We start from the raw sequence: 27,289 nt of genomic DNA, 5'->3' as shown, positions 1-27,289 counted from the left end.
CCCAGCGTTGGTTTGCTTAAAAGCTGGTGATGATAATATTTTAATTTGGTGCTCTAGTAGATTTGAAACAAAGGATAAGTTACCATTAATCAATCTGTACTTTTTTTGTTTTATTTATTATATAACACCTAAAGTATAACATATGTGAAGTAGTTAGTTATATGATATAGAAAATAAATTATCATTCCTATCTATAATTCTTTGTTCGTTCTTAGATATAGTTACCTATCTTACAATTAATTATTTTTACAAGTCCAAAAGATACTGGACATAATATACAATTTACATGTTATACGTAGGTACACTAATCTCAAATAAACAATGTAAAATTACTGCAAAGGCTAATAGAATTACCTAAGAATATGATAAATTTTACATTAACTTAAGTACACGGAAATAAGGCTATTTTTACAGAGTTGGTAGTTGTACCAACCTTAACAATTGATGGCCTTAATGTGCGTCTAGATATATTATATGATAAACATGTCACGAATGCGCCTCCTACTCTTAGTTAGTAGTGCGATGTGCAGCGCGCGGGTATTGCGCGAGGGATACGCGAATTAGCGCAATTACCAGATTTGTATCTTAACAGTAAACAGTTCAGATAAATTCACATCATTCAAGCTTGGGCTCTTTTTGATTTTATTGGAAACAAATTGTATGACATCAACTGTATTGAAAAACCGCGACCGTTGTCGAAATATCTGAAGAGATGTTACTTATATCCACAGAGCACATATTAGTATAGCACGCATACATATTGGTTTGCAGGGATAATAAGCTAACAGATTGGCTGACTGTAGGTAAATTTTTACATTGTACGTTCATACTTTAATTTATTTTATCAGGCACTTTAGAATCAACTTCTAAAATAATTATGAAGGGTAATAACAAATTTCTTGTGGAAATGCTTTGCACAATTAACAGAGATCTTCGTGTGACCGAACATTGCTCTTCACACCAACACAGCTGAAGATCTTGAAGTTTCTGCCAAAGAGCTCGCCGTCACCCAAAGTCTGTGGCAGGGGCTGGTTCAGAGTCTCTGGTAGGAACAGGGACATGATGCCTGCGAGTACTGCTAGTATGCCGAGGACGATCAGCGGTAGCGCTCTTAAATACACGGCCTGGAAGGTATAGAAAATTATATTATTGCAGAGTTTAGAAAGCTGGAAAGGGGATTTAAAATATACCTAGAGCTTACACCAATACACTACTCAAACCCTCCTTTTTACGCAAAGCCATGTACTAAAAAGATCATGGGTACGAGGATGCTTCCCTGTGGGAATCAAGATATGTGATATATAATAATATATTATGTTTATTGCAGATTTTTTTTTCAATTCAGATAGTCACCTAGATGTCTTGGCAGAAACTCTGGGCCTACACGATTCATCCACTATCAGGGATTGGAAATAAAGTCAATGTCAACACTGTCAAAAGCTTTTCAGAAGTCAACAAGTATGGCTATGCTCACCAAGTGCACGATGTATGGACATGCCAACAGGCCCAGGCCTGCAATGAAGCTGGAAGCGCCCATGGCCTGCGCGCGCAGTACCGTGGGCAGGAGCTCCCCAATTTGCACGTAGAACACGGAAAAAGAAGCTCCGATGCATAGGCGGCCCACCATCGCTAGAGCCACTGTGATCCACGGCCAGTCTGAGTAGAGAAAATTTACATGAGTTATGTCGGTGTCCTAATAGACTGGTCTTATTTTTGTAAAATTCGATTTCGACTGGCATATCATATTACTTTTTGGCAACCGGATTTTTTAATCTAATTAGACCCCGCTGAATCCGTTGCTGAATTTTGTTTTTGCTATGAGTCATACTTTTCAAATTATTAACGAAAAAGGAAAAACAAGGAATCTTAGAATTTATTATAATTAAATTTCCCTCTTTATTATCTATTTAAATATTGATCCCTGCGAAAAGTGTACATTATCTTTTTTTTAGAAAATGTTGTGTACATTATTAACGTTTAACAAGATTTTTTGATATTAGCCACCGTTTACGAGCTATTTACGAAGAACTAAAAAAAGGGGCCTTAGAAGTGATTATAATGAAATTTCCCGCGTTAATATCTCTTTGAATATTAATCCTTGCGAAAAATTGTACGGAATCTTTCTTGTAGGCAATTTTATGCAGATTACTTATCTAGTAGAACATTTTTTGCTATGCGCCACCGTTTAGGAGTTATTTACGAAAAACTAAAAAAAGGGACCTATAATATCAAATATCTCACTTCCGGTCAAGAATTCGATCGAGCAACTGGCAAATTCGGATTCAGCGGGGTCTAATTAGGTAAAAAAATCCGGTTGCTAAAAAGTAATATGATTTGCTAGTCGAATCAAGAAGGAGAGCGATTTTGATTTTTTATGTCTAGTCTATAACATAAATATCCAAATCACGAAACAGTATATACCTTCAGGTACAAACACGCAGCACAGGCAAGCCAGTCCGCCGATACAGCTGAAGACACATAGAACCCAGCGCCGCCCGAGACGCTCCATACAGCGCCATGCAATGAAGTACGAAGGCACTTCTACTGCGCCTCCTGAAACGACAAATCAAAGTTTTCGGTCGCACTTGCATAGTTATATGTTGTATAGTATATTTGACAGTTATTTCATGAGCATACAGTACACAGAGCATAACTGATCTAGTGACCACACTCAACAGCTCAACACACAAAATGTTTACCCCTTTTAATTGCCACATTCTCCCTTGCATTCTTGTTTATCATTACTTATAATTAGTATATACCAGATAAAACATAGTTCTGGATACTATAACCAGCTTTTAATGTCTTGGTAGGCGTGGTATAAGGCCTCTAAAAAAGTATAATTTAAGAGACAATTTGAGTAACAACAACAGTAATGTAGTTGATTGCACATACATACATATGTGTAGTATCAAATCAAAGCTAAATAAATATTCACTTACATAATATTATTCGATTTTAATGACTAGTAGAACCGATTGACGGCAAAGGAAAACAAATTTCAACAAATTATAAGTACTTATAAGTACTTAATCGGAGGCACGAAATAATAATGCTTACCAATAAAAAATGCTAAATAATCATCCACTCCTAAATTAGGCGTATTATAACTTAAGCCATTATACACAACACCCAAGGATACCCAATTAAAAGTTAAAAATATAAACTTTTTTCTGATATTGGGATATCTAAATATATCTAAAAGTGATGCTTTGCAATCCCCTTCTGAGTTTTGTTCATCTATTTTCTTATTTTCTTCACTATCTGGACTTTCTTTGAACATTCTAGTTACAAGTTGTACGGATTTTTTTCTTATAGTCAAAGGAAAAGTGTACGTTTCAATTTGTGTTTTTGGTGGTATTTCTTCTATATTAAGAGTTTCAACTTCGTCATTTGGAGAATCTACCGTAACTTCGGGAGTTTCTGAGTTCCTTAGCCTTGTTCTTCTATTTACTATCTCAGCTACTTCTAAGGCAATTATTCTTTCAATACTTTCTGGTTTCGATGTTTCTTCTGGAGGTTTTGGGTTGGGTTTGAACGTAAGCATGTTGCTTATCCGTCTATTGTTAAATTCTTCTTTGTCTGTGAGTAAAGGGAATCCAGTTAAGTGACCGTTGACATTGGATAGCATGGTCGCCTCTACATCTTCTTGTTCTTTAATTTTTTTCTGAAATATAAATATTAATGAGAATAAATAACCATACTTTATTTATGATTTTATTTTAATTGATATCTAATTGAAGTAAGGTTATAAATACCAGTATCAGTTGCACTTAAACAACTTATGAATATCAAACATAAATGAGTCATCATTCAAGCGAATACTGATCTGAATAATGTAGAATTGGTAATTTATTTTGATTTGGCTGGTAGTCTTTTTCAATTACGTATCAAAGTAAAGGACCTTTCAAGGGCGCTTTTGAAATATGCCGCATCAATAATTATATCCACAAAACCGTCAAAGCCCAAATTAATAGTATATAGAGTCAATGGGCGAAGTGTGGAAATGTCACTATGCCAATTTCTATAAAATAATCTATAAAATGTCTGTATTGTGGACTTTGTGGTACATATATTTCCTCTGTGCATAGTGTTAGCTTAGATAGACTCTAAAGGCCGGATTCCACCAGCGTGCGGCACTGTGCGGCACAAGCATTTTTGTACTGAATATGCTTGTGCCGCACACGCACAGTGCTGCACACTGGTGGAATCCCGCCTTTACTCAAATATTACTGACATGTAACTCCAGCAGAAATCCTTTAGGTAGCGTAATGCCGTTCCGTTTCGCGAGGTTGATGAGCACCTTCTCCGCTTCGGCTACGCGTCCGCGCCCTACCAGCCATCGCGGGGATTCAGGGGTTATCCAAAAGAACCTGAAACATCGAACTTTAACTCACAACATGCATTTATTTGTGACTAGCTTTTGCCCGCGACTTCGTCTGCGTGGAATTAGTGACAGCAGACAGCAGCTAAAGTAGGTATAGCGCCTGGATAATGCTAATAGCAATCATTCAATTCGCGCATTGCTTACTTCAATTATTAGGCAATTCATTAACTCTTTCAATTCCACCCCTCTTTGCACTCTCTTCAGGGATGATTTCCGACATAAAAACTATCCTCTATGTCCTTCCCCGGGACTCAAACTATCTCTGTACCAAATTTCAACTAAATCGGTTCAGCGGCTTAAGCGTGAAGAGGTAACAGACAGACAGACAGACAGACAGACAGACACACTTTCGCTTTTATAATATTAATTTCGCTTTTATAATATTAATATTATACAGGGCGTCCCACCCACGGCTATGCCACATGGAGGGAAAGTACCCTGAATATTGTAGATGGAACATTTTACTGAAAGAAGACATTATTTTAATTTAAAAAACACTTTAAACTGCATTCATAGATTTTTAAATAATTACATGGTTGAACCGTGAATCGAACCCGCTACACGAGAAAAAAAATACCCTGTAGCTTTATCATGACCGATCGAAAGGCTTCATCATAAGGATTATTTTTTGCTTAATAACATAGTGTCAGAAATAAAAGGAAGACCATGAATTTGAACATTTTTAATTCAAAATTAATCAATTTAATTTATAAAATGCTCAAAATGAGTCTAATTCTGTTGAATACAGAGTCGCACTCTTTTGATTATTTCGCTCCCTGTCGATTTTTTGATCATGTTGTGGTGGATATTTAGAATTATACGTCTAAGTTCTGCCTGTAGCTCGTTAAATTCATTAGTAATAGGTACTTTAAATAATAATGTCAGTTGTATGTCCTTACGGCAATTTCAGCTTTTCATTTTTCTGAACATAATTTCACATCAAATGTAAAATTTTATAGTCTTCCTTTTATTTCTGACACTATGTTATTTAGCAAAAAATTATCCTTATGATGAAGCCTTTCGATCGGTATGATAAAGCTACAGGGTACCTAATTCTTTTTTCTCGTGTAGCGGGTTCGATTCCCGGTTCAACCATGTAATTATTTATAAATCTATGAATGCAGTTTAGATTGTATTTTAAATTAAAATAATGTCTTCTTTCAGTAAAATGTTCCTTCTACAATATTCAAGGTGCTTTCCCTCCATGTGGCATAGCCGTGGGACGCCCTGTATATATATATATAAGATATATATAAGTCTCACAATTTAGAGGTGAATGAAATTACCTACACATACTCGTATATATAAAGATTAGCAAGAAATATTTTGCTGTAGGTTTTGCTAGTAAGTATTTCGGTTACTGGGTTATTAGTATATTTAGTAAGCCTACCACAATAATGTGTTGCCATCTCACTCACCCATACAATACAACGAAGGGCAGACTGGTGAGCAGAGAGAGATAGAACCAGTCGCGCACAGCATACGCCAACAGTGCTAGTAGGCACATACCCGCGGCAAACATCATGCCCACGACAATGCCTGGAACAGGAAGTAAAATAAATAGAATTAAAAACAATAAAATTTGAATGCGTAAAAAAAACTAAACAAGCCCAGTTCCCCGGAAATTTTGTTAAATAATGTGGCATATGGCATAGTGGTTTTAACAAGTTGGATCCCATAAGAGACCTAGATCGACGTAAATATGAGTCCCAATAATGAATCCATAGTTCATAGGTTCATACATACATACGTCCAGTATACCTATGCTTAGACTGATAAGCATGTTACCCTGATACACTCCTCTCGCTTGCACAATCGGGAAAAAAATTTGAACTCCTAACGGAAATACTGATACAAAAAAATTGTGCTACTAGTATGATAAATAGTTTACTAAAGATTACAATATATTTCGTAAAAAGATCATTTTATAGTTTAATCGAATACTAAAATAAACAACATATTAATGACACCAAACCCGATGATAGGGGTTTAATTACATTTGACTCATATCAAATCAAACATGACTTTGCCACGACATCACTTACAAACTAAATTAAACTTTATTTCAAACAAAATAGGTTCTTTACTAAATACATCGATAAAATGGTCTTACCAACTTGTTTTTACCGCTACTTTGACCTATTTGGTTTATTACTTAATGCGTTTTTGAACTGCAAACGTATTTGTATCTTAGGAAGACTTAAAGAAGATTCTTACTACAAATATTATGTTAAAGGAATATTAGCTTAGTGCAGATAATAACAAGGTTCAAATTGGAATACCTTGATAGATTATATTAAACTTCAAAGTGTAATATTTGCGGTCATTTGCAAAACAAAACAGGTTTAAGTGGTTTAGTTATGACTGTGAATCGAGACAGGGAAGACGCATAAATATTTTTGAATATGTTTATCAAAACTTAAGCAATTTTATAACACAGATTAAAGTGGTTTAGCAGCAACAAATTGAATTTTTGTGTGTGTACCTATAACACAAAAAATCAGGATTTGTAAACAGTTATTGTGAATCTGTGTCATCGCATGTGTGATAAATAAACAGGTATGTTAGTCAGTCTCAATAGTAGTACCTATTTAAGAATTTATCTCATTAAGTAGAAATTATTAAGCAGCATGTATTTAAAATACCTAAAAAAAAAATTACGTAAAGGCCGATAAGTACAGACGGACTGCATCCCGACTGCAATTTGTATAGGAACTCCACGCCAACTGCAGTCGGGTTACAATCCGTCTGTACCGGCCCTAAGTCCAAAGAAGTAGTGAAACTAGTCAGCTACTTAATTATCTGAAATAGCACTGGGTTATCTTGAGGTTTTGTGCTGCATTAAACACAACATTAAACATTATCGTGCGACCCAAACTTAGCCGTCCCTAGGTTACCTGAATGTACCTGAAATCCTAACCTATAGAACAATCTAATCTAGGGTTTGTTAGTTTGCAAAAATTAAATGTTTCGGTTTCTAGGTAAGTGCATAATGTTGCTATTTAGTATGACTACTGCTACAAAGACTGATTGACAAATTGATAACCCTCTGAACTGTTCCAGCCATGAAACTACATCAGCTAGCAGTCCTGAGCGCGTGCGTGGCGCTGGCGGCCGCGCTGCGCGTTCGTCGTGACGATGATGATGATGACATAGACCTCACACCTACTGGCCGTAAGTTGCATCCTTGAGTCCCAGGGATTTAAATATGTTAGGCAAATAACGACCTTGAGGTTCTAAATTTAGAATTGAATATTGATTTTCATTGCGCTGCGGTCGTGATATCGGAGGGTTTAAGTTTTCTGTAAAAAACAAAGCAACCTATTGGGTTTTGTGGTCATCGCAAAAAAAGGTACATAGGTAGTTTAGGAAAGAAAATACCACTTACACGAAGCTTTGAAACTGATTTGATCTTATTATCTCAACAGAAACCAAGGCGTGCAAGACAAAGGACGGCAGAGACGGCATGTGCGTTCATGAGAGTATGTGCACGGAAGACCACGTATTCCAACCAGGTGGTGTCATCGATGACAGTGAGATTAGGTAGGTAAACACTAAACAAGCAATATTCAGCAAGTTATCATACCATCTCAACAAAGCTAGCAAGAGTAGGATAGACTCGATGAAATGCGACATGATAGCAAGTACACGTAACACAGTGTTCTAGGACCTAGGTGGAGAAATTGGATCAAATGCAAATTTTTAGTAACCCTGTGGACTAAACTACTGTACAAAAAGAGATCACACTGTCTAACACATTCAATGCTAAAACAAATCTCTTCTCAGATCAGGGCATCCCAACAGTCAAGCTACATAAAGTTAGACTTTATTTTCCACCAAGACCTCGGCTGATTAATGCTGGTGAAAAACATTAAAACACAAGATAATTAATAATTATTAAGTGAATTAGCAGGAGCACTCAGAAGTTAGCAGACAATAACATTTTTTTTTAAAGCAGACTGATATATTTTAGGCTTTATCTACTCTAAACATTAATGTCTTGCAGAATTGGCAGTTGTCCGGGCAAGTGGGACTGGTGTTGCGTTTTCCCTAATATGACGACCCCGGAGCCAACGGCCACAGATCGGAGCCAAACTGACTCAGGTAAAACATAAGCTCACAATCAACCTCGTATATTACGCACAATTCGTTTTACAATTAAGTTTAACTTTATTTTTATAATTCATTATCAGCACGTCGTTTTTGTTAGGTTATCGTGGGTATCCAATTCGTAAAATTCCTTTGTTCAACAAACTTTTTTTGAAGTCGTCAACGGCTCGCACTACTTCTACTTTTAACTTGGTCGGTCTCAATGCCTACATTAAAGTGTTAAAAACTGGTCGAAACGAAGTTCGTTTTATTTTTCAGGGTGCAGAGCGGGAACGAAGGACTCGTGTCCATGGTGCATTGGGTTGTACCGGCAAGTATACCTATGGCTTTAAAATTTGAATATATCTCATATGTGTATCTCCCAGTTTAGTATGGTAAAAGGATCAATATTCTCTCAATCCATTTGGAACTAAGGTAAGTGTCCCTGTGAATGACACTATTAGGAGGAAATTAAGACATTTACTCGGAAAACTACTTAACTATGACCCATACAGACTATTGGTGTATGCAGATTTATGAACCAGTCCTTCCTTAATATCAACGGAACATTACATTGTATAATAGTAATAACATTTATTAATTATTTAAGTTTTCCTCGACATCTGAAATTGTACCAGTGGATAACTTGGCGAAATTTCGAATGTCCCATTGTATGACTATGAAAACAAAATGTCGTTGACCCAGTGTTTGACATGGAGGTGCATCAAGTTTACATGATAGCTGTAACCAATGTATGACACTAGTTATGACCCAGTGAATGACACCTCAATTCGTAACTGTCATTCACTCCACCTCCATAGTAAAACAGTGTATGACACTCATGTCAGATACTACTCATATGATCGAAAAATAATTGATTTTTACAGAGTATATTAAATGTATGTCTTACTTCTTTACAACATGGTCAATATTAAATTTCATAAAATAGTAATTTGTGCGAGTGAATGACATCGATGTCATACACTACTAAACGCTAATTTTTTTTTCCAGTGTATGACATGTCTTCAAAATACTAACGCAAGGAAAATAATCTACTTTTAATATACAATATCAATCGTTTGGTTTATTGTGTAACAATATGAATAAGCACTTACTAAGTACTCATAAATTCCTGTTTTTTATTTACACTTTTAAGATGCAGTGTCTTAACAGATTTACTAAGAAACCCGACGCACAACTGAATCGATGCACCTCCTAGCAAAAATTACGTCACAAAGTGAAAAATATTTAACGTATTAATGACAGCTTCGGAACAAAATTCATAGATAACACATACAATCGATTAAGTCCTGTTTTTTGTTTATAGTAAAAACCGTTTTCTTATTTTTCAAAATAAACTGCGTAAAAGTCATACATTAGGTCAGTGTCATCCATACGGACGTTTACCTTAACTGGATAAAAAGACTGGACTGGATATCATTCGATACCTCTCTATTAATAGAGAGGTATGGGAGGCCGTGCCCGCCTTTCGGCTGCGACGGCTGTGGCGGGTCGCTCCCCACCGCGTGGGGAGGTCAGTGGACGTCAATTTGAGGACGTCAGTAGGATAAAAAGATTCAGCTAACTTGGGTATATTTGGGGCTCGATGACTTCATTAGCAGAGTATTGCCTCGCTGGTGGCTTCGACACCAAGGACCAATAGGAAATATTACGCAAAACTCTGCGTAGAGGGCGTCAATAACTCAATCATATGGCCTACCGTGAAACACGACAGACGAAAGTTCGGTTTCTGCTTCTCTATCTCTTGCTTATTCGATCGATAGAGAGGCAGATAACGAAATTTCGATTTTCGCGTTTCGCGGTAGGCCACCTGTAAACAAACCGTCTTGATGCATCAATGTCATAGTAAAAACTTGTCAAAAAACTAGTAATGTAGTAATGTAGTATGTATAAGTTACTCTATGGTTTACTAAACAAATTAGTACTGCACTCTGGTGGCAGAACATTGCAGTAATACTCCATATTACAACATTTTTGTGTTTTAACGATTTCAGAGATGGCGGCAATCCTCGCACAAAATCTCCCTCTGGCCTCTACTGTGGAGGGGCGGTCATTGGATCCAAGATCGTGCTGACGTCTGCCTCCTGTGTGCTGGGTGGAAAGGGATCCAATCTGTGGGTGCAACTGCCAGGCTCAGACAAGCACTATGCTGTTAATAGCACTACAAAGAATACCCAATTTAACTCAGGTAACTTAATGGTCTAAGCAATGTACCATATTATATTAAAGCTAAGTACTAGTTTTGCTCTAAGTCTTCGTATTCGTTAGAGGCCCAAAGATAATGTTGGCTTTCGACGTCAGAGGACGTTTCCCTCCCCTATTCCAAGCCACTTCACGCTAGTTGGATTTTCGGGGAGCGTTTAAATATTGGAGAGCTTCTTGACTCCAATGGTACATACCGGTGACCAGTCAGACATTTCCCACTTCGACATTCTACATAAATAAATAATAAGACAAGGAAGAAGAGTTTTGTTTTAGTGTCTTGTCGACTGTTTCTCAGCATTGCCGAGTGAGAGGATTCCACAAGGGAGATGTAGATAGGTTTAGAAAATTTCGATGTTCCAGGTGTCCCAGGAGTCTAAAATTGTCTATCAAATCCAACCTTGATGTTTTATTATTGAGAGTTGATTACTTTACCGATATCGCGTCCTTGGAATCCAAAGATGTGCTGCCTTACGGCGTCCATGTCAGCCGTAATTGGTTATTTATTAATACGATTGCAACGTTTCAGGGACTCGAGAGCACGACACAGCCCTCCTACTGTTGGACGAAGAGATTCCTTGGCCGGAGAAGCAAACTGGGGCTTGTTTGGGCCTCAAGACACCACTAGCAGGGGACTGTGTCGCTGTCGGCTTTGATAAGAAAGACCGACTAGTGTTTGTAAGTAACTTTACTTACAGTGGGTGCACATTAAATATTATGAACAATTTACTCTATTAACTAGTAGTTTATATCGACCGGGATATGGACCGTGATTACCTTTTGTATTGTTTTCGAGCTCCCAAAACAAAAACAATACAAAAGGTAATAAGTGTAATAACGGTCCATATCCCGGTCGACATAAGTCTAATGAAACTAACCGTGAATCATTCAAAACTGTTATTAACTAGTACTTCGAATCCAATCATAAGAAAGTCATCGAAAGTCGATGTCATCGAAAATTAAACTGCCCTCTATATTCCAAACTCAGTTAGGTAACTAAATGAAAATAGTGATGTTGATAATATATGTAGTAGGTACCCAAAATGTGAGTATGTAAAATTGATTTCTTCTCAAGATGGTTACATTAGGTAAAGGATCTGACATTGCTTTAGTTGAGATACTTTACGTACTTTAACTGTAATTTTATTATTCTTTAGAATCATTTTTGAAGACCTCGTATTTCTATGCCTCCAGACGCCTATGTCAGTTACGGTCGGCAGCTGTACCGAGCAGGGATCCAGTTACGACGCTGCATGCGGCCGAGCTACTGGGACCTGCTCTGTGTCCTCAGGGTCACCAGTCATGTGCCCGTCAGACGTAAGTTTACTTTTAACCTCTTGTAAGGCCTTGATTGTTGATAGCTGTACCGATCAGGCCGTCACTTACGACGCCTGTGTGATCGTGTGAGCAGGAATTGGTCTGATATGGCTGTCAGATGTAAACTTTCAGCCTCTTGTGATGCCTTGATCGTTGGTAATTAGCCTAAGAAAGACGCTATTAACAGCGCATCTCATAGCCTTATCAGAGAGATCTGCTTTATGGCCTCAGAATGACCAGTCATTTGCTCTTCTCTGCAGCTCACTTTTGGCTCTCTTTTGGCCTTAATCGCTGATAGCAAAAAAGCACCAATTCCGACGTTACCTCTATTTTTGGCTTCTAAATATATCAATATTTTTTTGCTTATGTATGATATAAATAAAAATAGTTCAGATAAAGAAAGCTTATTTTTCATGTAGGCTAGGGTGGTTCAAAAAACATTTCTTTTTATTTTCCGACGGGGCACCCCCTTATATTGTTACACTTATTATGCTGATAAAATACACCAAGTTTCGTAATTTTATCTCAACTAGAAGGGGGTGCTCAACCACTTTGAAATTTTTGTATGTTGTATGAAAACAATAAAAAACAAGTATTTATTCTTCAGAATTTTATTTAAGTATCTGTTTTCACATTATTTGCATATGTGATTTATAAGTTTTTAAGTAGAAAAACATTTTTATCTCTATTTTTTATAATTTTTCAAAAGTAATATTTTTAGAATTTCACTTTAAAAAATCATAAAAAATAGAAATAAAAATGTTTTTTTACATAATAATTTTTAAATCACACTTTCAAATAATGTGAAAACTACTAAGTACTTACATAAAAATCAAAAAAAATATAACTTGATTTTTTTGGATTTCATACAACTTAGAAAAATTTCAAAGTGTTTGAGCACCCCCTTGTAGTTGAGATAAGATTACAAAAGTTGGCATATTTAGTCAACATAACAAGTGTAACAAAATGAGAGGGTGCCGGTTCGTCTAGCTAGAGTTTGAATTTTTCCCATACAAACGTGAACCACCCTAATGTATGCATATTACAATGCACTTATTAACGTCATAAGCTACACCGGCTCTAACCCTACACCTCTGCCTGAGATGATTTAAGTCCCATAGCCTCCCAGGGTATCCCAATATGGGACCGGAAAGAAACTCGGAGAGATACATCTTACAATGAACACGCATCAATTAAAAAAAAACAATCTAAGTACGTAATTTACCTCAACTGTGTCACCTACTACTTAATCTCGTAGACATAATACAATTATTTAATTGCTACTCGATTTTGTTATATGTAGTTTCTGGTTTGGACCATGCATGTTTGTCTGTCGAGTGGAAGTTCGGCCTAGCCAGCCACATTCGGGCCCATAACAGACGTAATCCGTAATTGCTGAGGTCGCCGTCATCGAAATCGATGAGGAGGACTATATTATATAGTTCTCGATTCTGTAATGTGTATTCATAGCACTATTGTGCAGCACCTACTCCTACTACAAATATGTTCTTTTCGTCTACAGGGCGAAGGACTGATCGTGGCCGGACTAGTTCGGCAGAACTGCATATCCAACGCAGCTGTTTTGGGTTCCCTGGTACCTTCGGCAGACTGGATACGAGACGAGCTCACCAAGAATGCTATAGCTGCCAACCGATACAGCATCATTCGATAGGACGATTGATGAGAAGATTATTGATACCTATGATACTCATTGTTGAATGATCTAAAGTTAAATAAATGCAGTTAAAACTATTGTGGAAATTTTAGTAAGATATAGTAACCGTTTCCTGATAGTTGGAGCCAGATTGTTTGAGATTTGTTCTTCCAGTTTTCCTGTAGAGCAGCGGCTATATTTTGTGGCGAGCTTAGAATAAGAATATCCTTAAGGGTTATATGGATTTAAACCAAATTACGTTAGTAATAAGACTCAATTTGCCTGTAAACGCCAAAGATACGTAGTTGTGGGGACAACAGAACGAAACTGGTTTAGCAATGTGGATCTTGATTCACATCAGAGAAGACGTTAAGTGCTAAATATTTGCAATAAGTTGGTTTTAAAGTAAATTTACGAATAAATATAGATTGAAAAGGATTAAAAGAAATACTAGTAACAATCTAGTTTCATTATTGAGCATAATTTAATAATTTCCAAGAAAGAAGACGTCATAGTCATAGAAGTCGTGCTGCAAAGAGTTACAAATAAACGGGTGAGCAAGATCTAATTATAGCTATAAATTATCGCATAATCTTGTCATCTTTTTCCTTGTTTCGTGTGAATTGTATTTTATTTGCTATTCAGAAATATCATATTAAGGTAAACGTACTGGTGCTCGACACCTTGCTGTCACCTCTATTGACAATGACTTAAGTTTCAAGATGACATGTACTGGGACCGCGTCGAGCACCAGTACGTTTATCTTACATACCTACTTCACGTATCACAATCACAACCACAAACATAACATATCTGTAGGTACTTAAACTTAACACGAAACAAAATAAATGAACAACGTTATACAGGTTGGCCCAAAAATTCGTTGATAAAGATTTTTCCCGGCATTTTCTTGATAATTTTAACAAACATTGGCATTTGTGTATCAAAGCTAAACGAGAATATTTTGGAGATAAGATAGGTACTTTATGGAAATTCTTTTTGCATCTGTCATCCTGATAATTTTTTTTTAAGTGAAAACTTCTTTAGCGGCGCTGTGCACTTTTTGTGATGGGGAAAAAATGTTAAACTCGCGACGTAAGACGTAAGACGCTTCGTAAGACGGACACGTGACCTGATCGAAAAAATGTTACAATGTCATTGAGATTTTCTATTCGTTCGGGTTTTGTAGTTGAGTACCATAAGTCATCTTGGCTAAGTACCTTTAGAAGTCGGTGCCAGACTGATGAGGAATTTTACGATTCCAGCTATGAATCGGCATCAGCTAATCGTACTGAGTGTGTGCATAGCGCTGGCGCAAGCCTTCTGGATTGACGAAGACGATTTAGATCTGACTCCAGTAAGTAAGTATTAAGAGCCAACAGGAGTGGTCATTCCTCCATACAAACGTAGTCCTCGTTTTCCTCCGTGGTTTTTGAAGCTAGAGCAATGATTTTTTCAACACAGATTAATATTGTCAATATCTGTGTCGGACCGTTTTGCTTTTTTTGATATTTTTGTTTTTTAAGGCGCTAGAGCCCTTCAAAAACGGCCAAAATGGCCTAATAGACTATGCCGCAATGAGAGGCGTGGTATTCAAAACTGATATCAATTAGCCAAAAAAGCAAAACGGTCCGACACAGATAATTTCATAATCATTTAGATTTCCAAATTTGGTTACGATTGGTTAAGTTTTGGGGGAGGAAAAAGAGGACTACGAAACCTCGATTTTTGACATTTTTACGCAGGATTTTTCGCCTCAGCTGCAGTTGTCCCTATCGCACTAATTTTAGGGGCGGAGTCAAGTTTCTAAATACGTACACAGCCAGAAAAGTGATGGGCAATAGTCGACATTTAATGTCGATAATCTAGTGATGTAAGAAGTTATCGATAAACCGTCTTGTGTGAAAATATCTAGATCCTAAGATACAAGGGGTTTTGGGTTGAGAGTAGGGAACACATTTTTGTAGTTATGATATACAATCTATTATGAACTTTTTGATTCTAATATTTCAAATTAGAAATCAAAATCAAAAATATTTTATTGCATGGTTAAAATGGGTTAACAAAATTTTTAGGTACCTACAGGCACGCTTCGTAATTGTCGAGCAATTTAGGGTCCTAGCTGAATTGGTTGTTCCATACTTACTCGTGCTCTATGGAATGTCCAATTTAGCTAGAACCCTAAATGGCTCAACAATCACGGAGCGTGACAGTACAAATGATTCATGTTCTGTATATCCTGCCCTACAATGGCGTTAATATTTGGTTGTCATGTCTATACTTCGTTTTTAAGCATTATTGAAAAAAAAATAGTAAATACTAATATTAACCACTAAGTACATAACTATTACAAATAAAAGCTAATAAATAATTATACGATTGCATGCTTAAAAAAGACACGTCACCTTCACTCTAATGCTAAACAAACGAAGAATAAGAACTAACAGCGATAAGACCGCCTGTTGCTACCTTTATCTACATTGTAAATCGGTTTTAGGGTTCCGTACCCAAAGGGTAAAACACGGGACCCTATTACTAAGATTCCGCTGTCCGTCCGTCCGTCTGTATCTCTGTATCTCACGAACCGTGATAGCTAGACAGTTGAAATTTTCACAGATGATTTATTTCTGTTGCCGCTATAACAACAAATACTAAAAACAGGATAAAATAAAAATTTTAGTGGGGCCTCCCATACAACAAACGTGATTTTTGACCGAAGTTAAGCAACGTCGGGCGGGGTCAGTACTTGGATGGGTGACCGTTTTTATAAATAATGGTACGGAACCCTTCGTGTGCGAGTCCGACTTGCACTTCGCCGGTTTTTTTTAAATTTGTTTTTATGTTTGTGGTGTAATAAAGAATATTTTAGAGTCAGACCAAGAAAAGTCTACAGCAATTTTGATAGCACACGCAGTGCAAGTGTTATTTATATGTCATAATTTCATAGAAGCGACGTTTGAAATAATACTTGCACTGCGTGTTCTATCAAAATCGCTATAGATTTTTCTTGGCCTAACTCTACTTTAAATTACAAAGTAAGGCCTAAATTATAAAATAAGGCCCGTCAATGTTTTTTTTTTTGTGTTTATTAAACTTGATATTTTGTCTATAGTATTAGCGGACATGGCCTCAAAATTTAAACCCGCTTAAGAATCGGGCCTTATTTCGTGCATTATATACAATACTACCCATTTTTGTGTAGTCATTATTTATACTATAGAAGCATTGTTTGAGTAGCCAATTATTTAAACAGTATTTTTTTAAAGGGCAACGGTGGCAATATTTTAAGGTCTGGATAATAAGATACAGATCTTAATAAGGATATCAATGTAAGTGAATGTTACCATGACTACCAAACAAACAAATGTGATAGAATTTGGCAGCTGGCATTGTAACATTCAGACAGTTACCTATGTACCTAATCTGAAATATGAATAAATTAGTAATATTTTAAACAGGAAAGTAAACCGAATTTTGGCCTTTTGCTGGACACAATCACAATAGTAATTTGTTTTACAAGAGGGCAAAGTTTATCGCCACCGGTTGATGCATTTGCAGCACCAATGGTAGAAAATGCAAGCTCATCATCAACTGCATAATCGACGTTTGATATGACTATTGAATCCGAGCTTTTTGATCATGAATCATGATAAAACAAAATTTTAGAAGGTCGCAGAATAGTGGATTTAAAATATTTATTTTCTGTGATCTCAAATATCAGGCACGATCATACAAATTGTACATTTGCTGATCTTGCCCTTGTCATTGAAAGACGTAAGGGTTTACACAGAGAATATATATTTAAGTGTAATATGTGCAAAAAAAAGGAAACGATACACTCTGAAGACCCAAAAAGAAAATGTTAGTAAATACTGCTCCTCCCCATGGTTACTTGGTTCCTTATTCAACCTACCTGAAATTAAACGAGTAGGTTAGTAGATTATATCATTTTACATTATAAAGTTAAATGTTTAGGTATCTCAATCACTTACTCACTGGTGGACATGGACGCAAAATTTTTGCCCATCTACTTATACTATCTTATAAAAAATGAAATTTTGAAAGTTAGCACGCTTAAAGTTCGTTTTTTTTGCATTAAGGTAACAGATTTTGACATGTCCTATTAAAAATTACCATTGAAAAATAAGTCATAGCAAATATGTTAGAATTATAAATCATATTAATCATATTAATGAGCAAGAGCACCCTAAACCGGCGAGCGTGTATGAGGAATGTTATGAATGTGAAGGAAGCGAAAGTGGTATGTCAGGATCGTAGCAAGTGGAAATCCGTGGTCTCTGCCTACCCCTCCGGGAAATAGGCGTGATTGTATGTATGTATGTATGTATGTATTAATCATATTCTTTTGCTTTCATAAGTAATATAAACTAATTTTTGAAAGCGTTTTTCAATAATTATTAATAAAAAGACACGTCATGATTGTTTACCTTCTTTCTAATGCTAAAAAATAACGAACTATAATAACCGGGCCTTATTTGGTACAGAACCTTGATTTGATAGGTACATCGGATATTCTGGGCCCCTGAGTTTGTTACGTAAAGGACAAAATGGTGACATGTGGTTAGAGCTGATACTGTTAAACTAGTGGTTCTGTGCGCTAAGTATAAAAAATAAGCTTCAGCGAACTCATTAAGCCTAGAAAAAACCCTACACCCTACTGCCACTTAAGTCAGTCTTGAGTCTTTGAATCAATTTCCGTAGTAGTACTACTACTACTAAGGTACTAGGAGGTAATAAGGCCTATAGTAGGTATAATAAGGCCTACCTGAAAAATAATGTTCTTACAACAGTGTAACCGTGTTAGTTATTTGAGTAACATATATGTAAAGTGATACAATTAAAAGCTAACAGCAAACCAGTACATAAATTATATCTTATGTACTTCTTATGAATTACACTCTTATAAAGGTTTCGGCTAATTACGCTTAATTACTTGAATAAAGGTAGATGAATTGCGTGCGGTCCAATAGGTAACCACAACTCACGGAGTCCAAAACAATAAGCTGATCAGCAAAGTCAAGTAAACAAAGCCAAGTCACAGTAGTAGAAAGATTATCGAGTTCCGTAAACGTAAGCCGGGTCAAAAAATTCAATCGCAACACAGTAAGTAATAAGTGAACGCCTCGTGGCAGTAACGCACGAAAAATAACATTGCAAATTGTCGGCAATGAGGCGCGCGCGGGTGCAAGCGTACGCATCTGTGTGCGTGCATTACACACACAAATACAGTCTCTCACGCCCCGTCAGAGCGACGGGTATATTCAGCTTGAAATCTCAAAATTGACTTTTAGCTCAGCTCCCGTTTCGTCTTAATAGCAATGTGTTAACAGTTGGTAATATAAACCACTCTATTCGACTATTGTCCAAAAGCTCGGATCCCAACTATGGCCCAAGGTTTCATATTTTTAATTTGAACCTTATTCCACATGTAAACTGGAACGAATTTCGTTTGATTTAAAAAGCAATGAAACAAAAGAAATGCTAATTTATTTGGTTCATGGAAGGTTAATTGGGCGATTATGTACCTATATTGTAATGTACATTTAAGCCCCATTTAGACGTTTTACATTGCGGTTTTTGATCGGTTGGTTGAATTGGACGTAACCGTCAGTCCGCAATGTACCTAACTAAAATCGCATGCGAGTTCGCGCACCGTCTAAATCAGCCCTTAGTCTCAGGAGGTTAAAGATTTCGACAGTCTCGCGGGCAGTGGTTAATTATAAATGTAAACAAAATTTTCATGTATCTCAACAGAAACCAATAGACCGTGCAAGAAACCTGACGGACTTGAAGGCGTTTGCGTCCATGAAAGCATGTGCGAAGAAGAGTTTGTGATCCCACCAGCAGACTATGACGAAATCCAGTGAGTATCGTTTTTGAAGTGAAAACTTCTTTGGCGGCGCTGTGCACTTTTTGTGATGGGGAAAACATGTTAAACTGGCGAGAGCGTAAGACGTAAGGCGTGACGTCACGTGTCATTGAGTTTTTCTTTATTGATTTAAATGCCATCTAGTGAGTTTCCCTCTAACTGGTATAATATTACTCGAGTACTAACAGTAATGTGCTTAGGGGTTTCAAGTAATGCGACGAAATAATGCTAGATGGCGTTAACCTCAATTATACATAGTGAAAACTTCTTTAGCGGCGCTGTGCAATGTCATTGAGTTTTCACTTCTGCCGGCACTCCCGGAGTGAAGTCGTTGTTTTTTTTTGTAATAAACTGTAATATGGTGCAGGTCCTCTAGAACAGTATCCTAGGTATGTATGTAATTATTACTTAGACCGCAATTTCATATATACATCGGTAACTCGTGGCATTTAGGTAGCACTTAAAAGATTAGTTTAATTAATTTCCGTTTTTAGTGGTTTTTTTTTGTCGACTCGTATAGGAAGAACATTGTCACATCACTAGTCTGTGCCTGCTACCTAAATGCCACGAGTTACCGATGTGTGCTCATCACTAATTTTTTAAGTGCTACCTAAATGCCACGAGTTACCGATGTATAGGTAATGGTCTGTTATGAATCATAACAGACCATTACCTACGCTTAAACAAATCCGATGTTGCCAGGGTAGCAGTATACTATTTTCATACATTCGCCGTCGAGAATATCGCAGCTTTAAAAAAACCGGGCAAGTGCGAGTCGGACTCGCGCACGAAGGGTTCCGTACCATAATGCATAAAAAAACGAAAAAAAAAGCAAAAAAAAACGGTCACCCATCCAAGTACTGACCACTCCCGACGTTGCTTAACTTTGGTCAAAAATCACGTTTGTTGTATGGGAGCCCCATTTAAATCTTTATTTTATTCTGTTTTTAGTATTTGTTGTTATAGCGGCAACAGAAATACATCATCTGTGAAAATTTCAACTGTCTAGCTATCACGGTTCGTGAGATACAGCCTGGTGACAGACAGACGGACGGACGGACGGACGGACGGACGGACAGCGAAGTCTTAGTAATAGGGTCCCGTTTTACCCTTTGGGTACGGAACCCTAAAAACGGACTTAAACAATAAACACGCATAAATAAATAAATATGTTGAATTAGATATCAGCCGTCAAATTATACGTCTTAGCTTCCGTAAAACCTCCCAATTATAGTCCAGTAGGTACCTACTGCAACTACACAAGTTCAATAAGTAGATAATAAAGTATGAATAGGTACTATACCAAAGTTCTTTTTGATTATGTATGAGTGTTTTCTTGCATTTGTAAAACTATTTTGCCTTACAACTTAAAAATCAAATAAAAGTCACACCTGAACGAAGATATTATACAGTTAAATTTGGAACATTGCTATTGGACTATAGTTGGGAAGTTAAAACCTCCGGTCTTTATTATCTAAACATATTTAATTATTTCACAGTATTAGCCGCTGTCCGGGCTTGTTTGACAGGTGTTGCCTGTCCCCAAAAATGGCATCCACGGAGACAACGACAGGTTTACCAGCCACAGGGAAGCAACGACGCTAAAGGAAGGGAATTCCGATTTCATTAAAAGCTGGAGCATATACAATAAACATTTCCTTCTTTTGTATTTAGTGTTGTTACATTTAGTATTAGACAAATCTTTAACTTCATGTTACATAAACTGAAATATATATCTATATATACCAAAGAGAATAGAGTGTATAGAGGCGGATTGTCAAAGTAAATTATGTAGCCACTGTATACTGCCATCTTTCGACAGAAGATTAAAATTGTTAGAACGCCATTTGACTTTGATCCTTATTCTTTCACTGATATGTGTTAACTTGTTAAATATTAAAATTAACGCCATCTACTCCACCGTTTGTAGGCCAAAGGTATGGTGTAATCTTTTCGAGCGATGGCGTTAATATTAATATTTAACAAGTTAACACATATCAGTGAAAGAATAATGATCAAAGTCAAATGGCGTTCTAACGGTTTTAATCTTCTGTCGAAAGATGGCAGTAAATATACTATAGCTAAATAATTTACCATGACGGTAACTCTCTATCTCTTTGATATATACTAAAGAAATAATAGCCGGAATCGAACCCGCGTCTTCAGCTTACGCGCCTAACGATCTGACCACTATAGACCACCCGGCCACGGCAGTATCCGGACCAAATTATCTATTATACCGATGCAATTTTAATTGTCTAATTCATTCGTATTCCGTAAGGGACTCGTATTAATAGCAGGTGCAAGCACAAACCTAGCCTTTCAAAGATCATATTCCTTAGCACAAGGAGGTACCTGCAGACGTCCGTTTCTTAGGAGGCATCAGCTCCAGAGCCAGGATGAAGGGCTGCTGGTACAGCGCGGGGAAGAACAGCCCGCAGGCCACTCGCAGCGTCGTGTAGCCCCAGTACGAGGTGATGAACGAGGTCGATATGGCCAGGGGGACTTCCAGGAATATCATCAGCAGGATTGTTGGTCGACGGCCGTATCTGTCGAAAAGGATTTTATGTGATGTGAAGATTAGCGGTAAGAGCGTGCGACTTTCAACCCGGAGGTCGCGGGTTCAAACCTCAGCTCGTACCAATGGTCGTACCATCAAATTCAATGATGATGAATGATGACGTTTTTCGGAACTTATGTACGAAATATTACCAGTTGCTTTTCGGTGAAGGAGAACATAGTGAGGAAACCGAACAAATCCCAATATATGCATTGTTTCCCCTCTGGGTTGGAAGGTTAGATGGCAGTCGCTTTGGTAAAATCTAGTGCCTACGTCAAATCATGGGATTAGTGGTCAAGCGGACCCCAGGCTCCCATGAGCCGTGGCAAAATGCCGGGATAACGCGAGGAAGAAGATATCGGGTTAGCGGTGCTATGGTAGGCATTCTTGGAACTTCCATAAAGATCGTGTGTAAACGTAATGTATCAACCCATCCCGCAACTTCTTAAGGACTAAGTCCATCATCTGACTTTTGTTTAAAGTTGATAAGGTAGTCAGTGCTTTTGTGATCCTAATTTTAGCCTGCTTCAACGAACGCAGTTGTCAACAACTAACCTGTCTGACATCCACCCGAAGAACAGGTTGCCGAAGATGGAGCCGACCCAGAACAACGTGTTGCTGGTGCGAGGCAGCCAGTCATTGTCACACACCAGCGCGAACTGATAACAAAATACTGCATGAAGAAGGCGGTAGGCGGCTGGTAAGCTTAGGTACATCTGACCGCTTAGCATAACTTGCGTTGTCGTTGTCGAGATGTCTACTTATTATTGGTGTACCATGTACCTATCTAAGAAATGGGGATGATCCTTCACTTTCTCGTCTTTCCTGCAGACATATCCAAGATTATGGGCTGTAAAATAATCATCTTTTACAGCTTTTTAGTTTTAGTTTCTGACATTTCGTTTTCTATCACAGGTGATCGGTGATCATGTGATGATTTCTATCATTATTTATATTTCTGTGCTTTCTACTCATAACTGAAGTGTCGGACGCCTCGGACGGATCTGGACTGTTCTGGCGTGAGTCCTCCTGACAACCCTATTTTGCTGATTCATTAAACTTTTATATAATATGATTATTTAAATGTATGCAAAAGCAGTTATGTTTTGCCCAAATGAGTGACAATATTGTTTTAAAATACTCAAACCGGAGATAGGGAGGTTCAAACCTAGGTTAGAATAATGCGCAATTAAATGAGGTTAATTACCTACAGAATATATGAACTTCTGGTATCATGTATAACGCGATAAGAGTTATTAATATCAAGTATTAAAACAAAACAAAAGAGCACTGTGCCGAGTATTTCACAATTGCGCTTGCCCTGCGGCGGATCAATCGATAGATAATAAGTCTGCCATGCATAGTTCATGGGTAAATTGCAATCAGTAATGGATATCCGCTACGGAATTATATCTACTGTCATCGCTTTGTGTCGGTTGTTGTTTATTCACTCGTGTCAGATTGTTAACATAGAAGGAAAACATTGTCAGGACATTTAAAGGATGACTCACGCCGCCAGGCTCTCGGAGCTTCGTTTTCTATGGAAAGTACCACGTGATCACCGATCAGCCGTCATAGGAGATGACATGTCGAACGCCTCGGCCCGGGCACGGCCCGGTCTAGCGTGTACCTATGTATACCTTGGTCTTGGAAATTCGACGTGAAGTGTGACATACGCAGTTAACGAATCAGCTTGGTAAAAGCGCACACAACATAATAAATATACCTACTTATCGTAATAACCCTCAGAATAGCACGAAAAATTGATGGTCAGCATCAATTTGATAAGAGTTAATAATTAGGTCAGGAAGCGTTAGGTATTCAGGTATTGTGATTATAATGACATAGTACAATTGAAATAGGACAAACTTCTAAATCTCTGGAACAGTCCTGAAATTTGGTATGTACCTATGCTACTTAAAGGTCCCTTTTTCATGTCCACACCATTTGACATATAGGGGACCTCGAGGAATCGACGTCATTTTGGAAAATATCATCAATCAATCATAGTACGATTTTTGCAAGGATCTTTGACGTTACAAATATACGAACTTCAGTGACAAGGGTCCTTTCATACTGGCTGGTACTGAACCGCCACCCGTTGGTGCACGGTGCCGGCTCCTTTCTCAGCTTCAGAATGGCGTCTGTCACCTTCGCTATCTGTAAAATAGGTATACAAAAAAATATTAATTATGATGATTCTTGTAACCGAAACCGCCTTTGAAAAATTATCACCAATTTGTTAGAAATGTCTCAAAGACCAATGTCGTTTACGCAGTTAAAACACTCAAAAGACATGGAAGCTAATATTTAGTTTAAAATCTCATTTCGATTTGGTATTGTTATGATACGACCTTGACACAATTTGGGGTACATTTCTCTCGCACTTATAAGCGTGAGTGATCAAATCATATCAATATCGAAACCATATCAGATTTGGTTCCTATTTTCAGTCAAATTCGTATTGAATACAAAGTTCGTACGATGATCATCGGAAGATCAGCACTGGAAGCCACCAGCACCATGCTGAGATGCGGCCATTTCGAGGCACTTTAATCTTATTTTGTGTTTTCTTTTATATTATGTATTGTTTCGTTAGTTTGTGCTTACGAATAAATCTATTCTATTCTATAACAAAACGTATAGAGGTTGTTCCACACACCTGTTCTTTTCTCTCCGTTTCTCCTTCAGCGGGTACCAGCCGTCTCGTGGTCACCTTCCGCATCACACCGCCTTCCCGGATTATTTCTGTTCTTTAAATTGACAATGACGTCTGCATTAGAGTCTTACAGGAGATTTCAGTGTGGCTACCACCAGTGTGGCACTGACATAAACGCTATCGAGAACGTAACTTACTTTCTATACATCTCGTACTCGCATATTAGTGGAAGCGAGATGTATAGAAAGTAAATTACGTAGACGTTAGCGTACATGTCAGTTTTGACACTGTCAGTGAATCATGGTGGTACAGATTAGAATACGAGTAAAGGGGAATTTAGAACAATGCGGATAGTTATCCTCACATACCAGATGGATTTTTAAGTAAAAATTTGGCACAGTTGCATGGCACTAACTCTATTGGAACCCTAAAAAATGTTTATCTACTTTTTACCTTTCATCTACATAATCATTGAGCACTACAAATAGCGTCTGAGGGTCCACAGTATACGCTCGGCAGCTCTCAGACACTCCATTGTGCTCTGGCACCGTCAAAGATTTGATGAGCTGGTCAGGCAGAGCGAGGCTCTCAAGCTCAGGGGATGGCGCGCACCAGTGCTCCGGAGTGGCGTTGGTGAAGACCTAGAAACGTTAAAAGCATAATTCAATTTAGAATTATTTATTAATAAAAAAAAGGATACATTTTACAATAATTATGTACAAAACTTAAGAAACTAAAACCCGTTCTGAGCCATGCCGGGTCCAAAGGTCCCCATCATACTAGCAGCGTTACCCCGCTGTATGGCGATGGAGACCTGTTGGACAAGCCATGACTCAGAACAGGGGTCATTCCCCTTCTCCCTGAGGCGCTTGCCAAGCTCTCTGAAGAGCTCGCGTGCCTCCCATCCCCAGGGCCCGGCTGTCTCGACAGCGACGGGCACGAAGTCATAATTCAATTGAAACAACAATTTTGATGTTGTAGTAGAAAAAATATCGAAACTATAAAGAACATACTAATATTATTTATTTCCATTCTCTAATCCCCTTGGAATGTATAAATAGGAACTCTTCCACTGCCTTCTCAGATGAAGTGCAAAAAGACCTTAAGGAACTCGGCGCCGTCGATTGGACAGAAACGGCTTTGGACAGAGAAGCATGGCGGTCTTTGGTGTCGAGGGCCAAGCTCCACTACGGGTCGTCGCGCCACAGCAGTAAGTATGTACTAGATGGGAACTATTGTTGGCACCGTCATGAAGACCGCTTCAGTGTCCTGCTATAAACCGTCCATCAAATAAAGCGAAAATGTTCTATTACGGTTTTTAAGATAAAACCCGCGGAAATTCAGACAAAAAGCGGAGCTTTAACAATATTAGGGTTTAAATTATTCGTGCACCCTACTCGTAAAAAACCCATATCATTTTATTTCATTACTAACGATTAAGTTATGCTATTGAAATCTTGGAATTTGTTGGAACAAATTGGAATATCGTTCTCAATCTCTGCTCACATAGAGCGTGTCACGACTCGGTATAGTATTATATTATGGGCGCCATTCATATTTAGATTTAAACGCTGTCTTTCATAACTGCTTTGCAAAGTAATGAACTGACTCAGAATCAGAAGATAATACGCGGGGTATGTAAGTAGGATAGGTCACTTATAGAAAAACCGGTGCAAGTGCGAGTCGGACTCGCCCAGCGAGAGTTCCGTACTTTTTAGTATTTGTTGTTATAGCGGCAACAGAAATACATCATCTGTCTAGCTATCACGGTTCATGAGATACAGCCTGGTGACAGACAGACGGACAGACGGACAGACGGACAGTGGAGTCTTAGTAATGGTCCCGTTTTTACCCTTTGGGTACGGAACCCTAAAAAGACGATCTTCCATACGCAGAGCATATGAAAATATCAAGAAAGACGTAGGTATGGCGGCTAACGCACAGAGCAGATAAAACTGTCAACAAATGGATCGAAAATATCCAAGCATTGTCTGTGATACTCTGATAATACCAGAGAAGATTCACGGTAAAAGAATTGGCGGTGGAAGAAGATAAGTAGCTTAGAAATCTGCGCCAATGGTTGTAAAACAGCACATGGTCACTTCAGAGCTGTTGTGTCGAAGGTTCAGATTGCTATACCTACTTATTAATTGCCAAACTGCTATAGCCTAAGGCACCCGACGAAGAATAAGAAGTGATACTCTGAATAAGACTTGGTGATAAAGAATGTACTACCTTCCGTCAAATTAAAAATATTTTTTTATCAACACGAATCTTAATATTTGCTTTAAATTACCTGAGAAAATATCAAGAAGGACGTAGGTATAGAGGCCAATGCACAGAGCAAATAAAATAGAAGAGTATGCCAGCAGCCGGCTTTGGTCGCCAGCTGCGCCGCCTCATCTAACTCCGCGCTCCAAGACGTCATTACGCCATTTTGAAATTCACTTACACCTTCACTTCTATCAGAACTCTGTCAGAACAATCTTTTGAAATTGCACTCCACTTAC

At 37.8% G+C, this 27,289-nt stretch overlaps 2 protein-coding genes across 3 annotated transcripts; one reads left to right on the top strand and one right to left on the bottom strand.

Moving 5' to 3' along the window:
* Nucleotides 1-97: 97 nt before the first annotated feature.
* Nucleotides 98-27,289, bottom strand: LOC134800496 (organic cation transporter 1-like). 2 transcript variants are annotated; one of them, XM_063772963.1, is made up of 12 exons: nt 27,076-27,289; nt 25,233-25,420; nt 24,783-24,873; nt 24,173-24,280; nt 22,676-22,779; nt 21,916-22,109; nt 5,806-5,926; nt 4,238-4,373; nt 3,061-3,667; nt 2,422-2,553; nt 1,475-1,656; nt 98-1,124 (listed from the first exon to the last, which is right to left on the bottom strand). In XM_063772963.1, exons 1-12 carry the CDS (start codon nt 27,205-27,207, stop codon nt 921-923), a joined length of 2,199 nt encoding a protein of 732 aa, XP_063629033.1. In that variant the 5' UTR covers nt 27,208-27,289; the 3' UTR covers nt 98-920. The 2 variants fall into 2 exon arrangements, with proteins under 2 accessions (XP_063629033.1, XP_063629034.1); XM_063772964.1 differs by lacking the exon at nt 27,076-27,289 and having other exon boundaries at nt 24,783-24,868; nt 25,233-25,360.
* LOC134800497 (ovochymase-2-like) lies at nt 6,760-13,766 on the top strand. Its single transcript, XM_063772965.1, has 9 exons — nt 6,760-6,946; nt 7,451-7,561; nt 7,816-7,930; nt 8,394-8,491; nt 8,756-8,807; nt 10,492-10,685; nt 11,229-11,377; nt 11,894-12,016; nt 13,539-13,766. The coding sequence occupies exons 2-9, from the start codon at nt 7,453-7,455 to the stop codon at nt 13,686-13,688; spliced, it is 990 nt and encodes a 329-aa protein (XP_063629035.1). The 5' UTR covers nt 6,760-6,946; nt 7,451-7,452; the 3' UTR covers nt 13,689-13,766.

This window comes from Cydia splendana, chromosome 20 (assembly GCF_910591565.1).
Source record: "Cydia splendana chromosome 20, ilCydSple1.2, whole genome shotgun sequence".
In the NCBI taxonomy this organism is placed as follows: Eukaryota; Metazoa; Arthropoda; class Insecta; order Lepidoptera; family Tortricidae; genus Cydia; species Cydia splendana.
The sequence above is the reverse complement of the archived record's forward strand: the minus strand, read 5'-3'. Positions and strand labels throughout refer to the sequence as shown.

Excerpts from the sequence above, each read along its gene's own strand:
- LOC134800497 (XM_063772965.1), top strand. The coding sequence starts at position 7,453 with ATGAAACTACATCAGCTAGCAGTCCTGAGCGCGTGCGTGGCGCTGGCG. Across the intron at positions 10,686-11,228 it reads GAATACCCAATTTAACTCAG|GGACTCGAGAGCACGACACA; the intron begins GTAACTTAATGG and ends GCAACGTTTCAG. Across the intron at positions 12,017-13,538 it reads CAGTCATGTGCCCGTCAGAC|GGCGAAGGACTGATCGTGGC; the intron begins GTAAGTTTACTT and ends TTTCGTCTACAG.
- LOC134800496 (XM_063772963.1), bottom strand. The coding sequence starts at position 27,207 with ATGACGTCTTGGAGCGCGGAGTTAGATGAGGCGGCGCAGCTGGCGACC. Across the intron at positions 3,668-4,237 it reads GATTTCTGCTGGAGTTACAT|AAAAAAATTAAAGAACAAGA; the intron begins GTCAGTAATATT and ends TTTATATTTCAG. Across the intron at positions 1,125-1,474 it reads GTCCATACATCGTGCACTTG|GCCGTGTATTTAAGAGCGCT; the intron begins GTGAGCATAGCC and ends TATACCTTCCAG.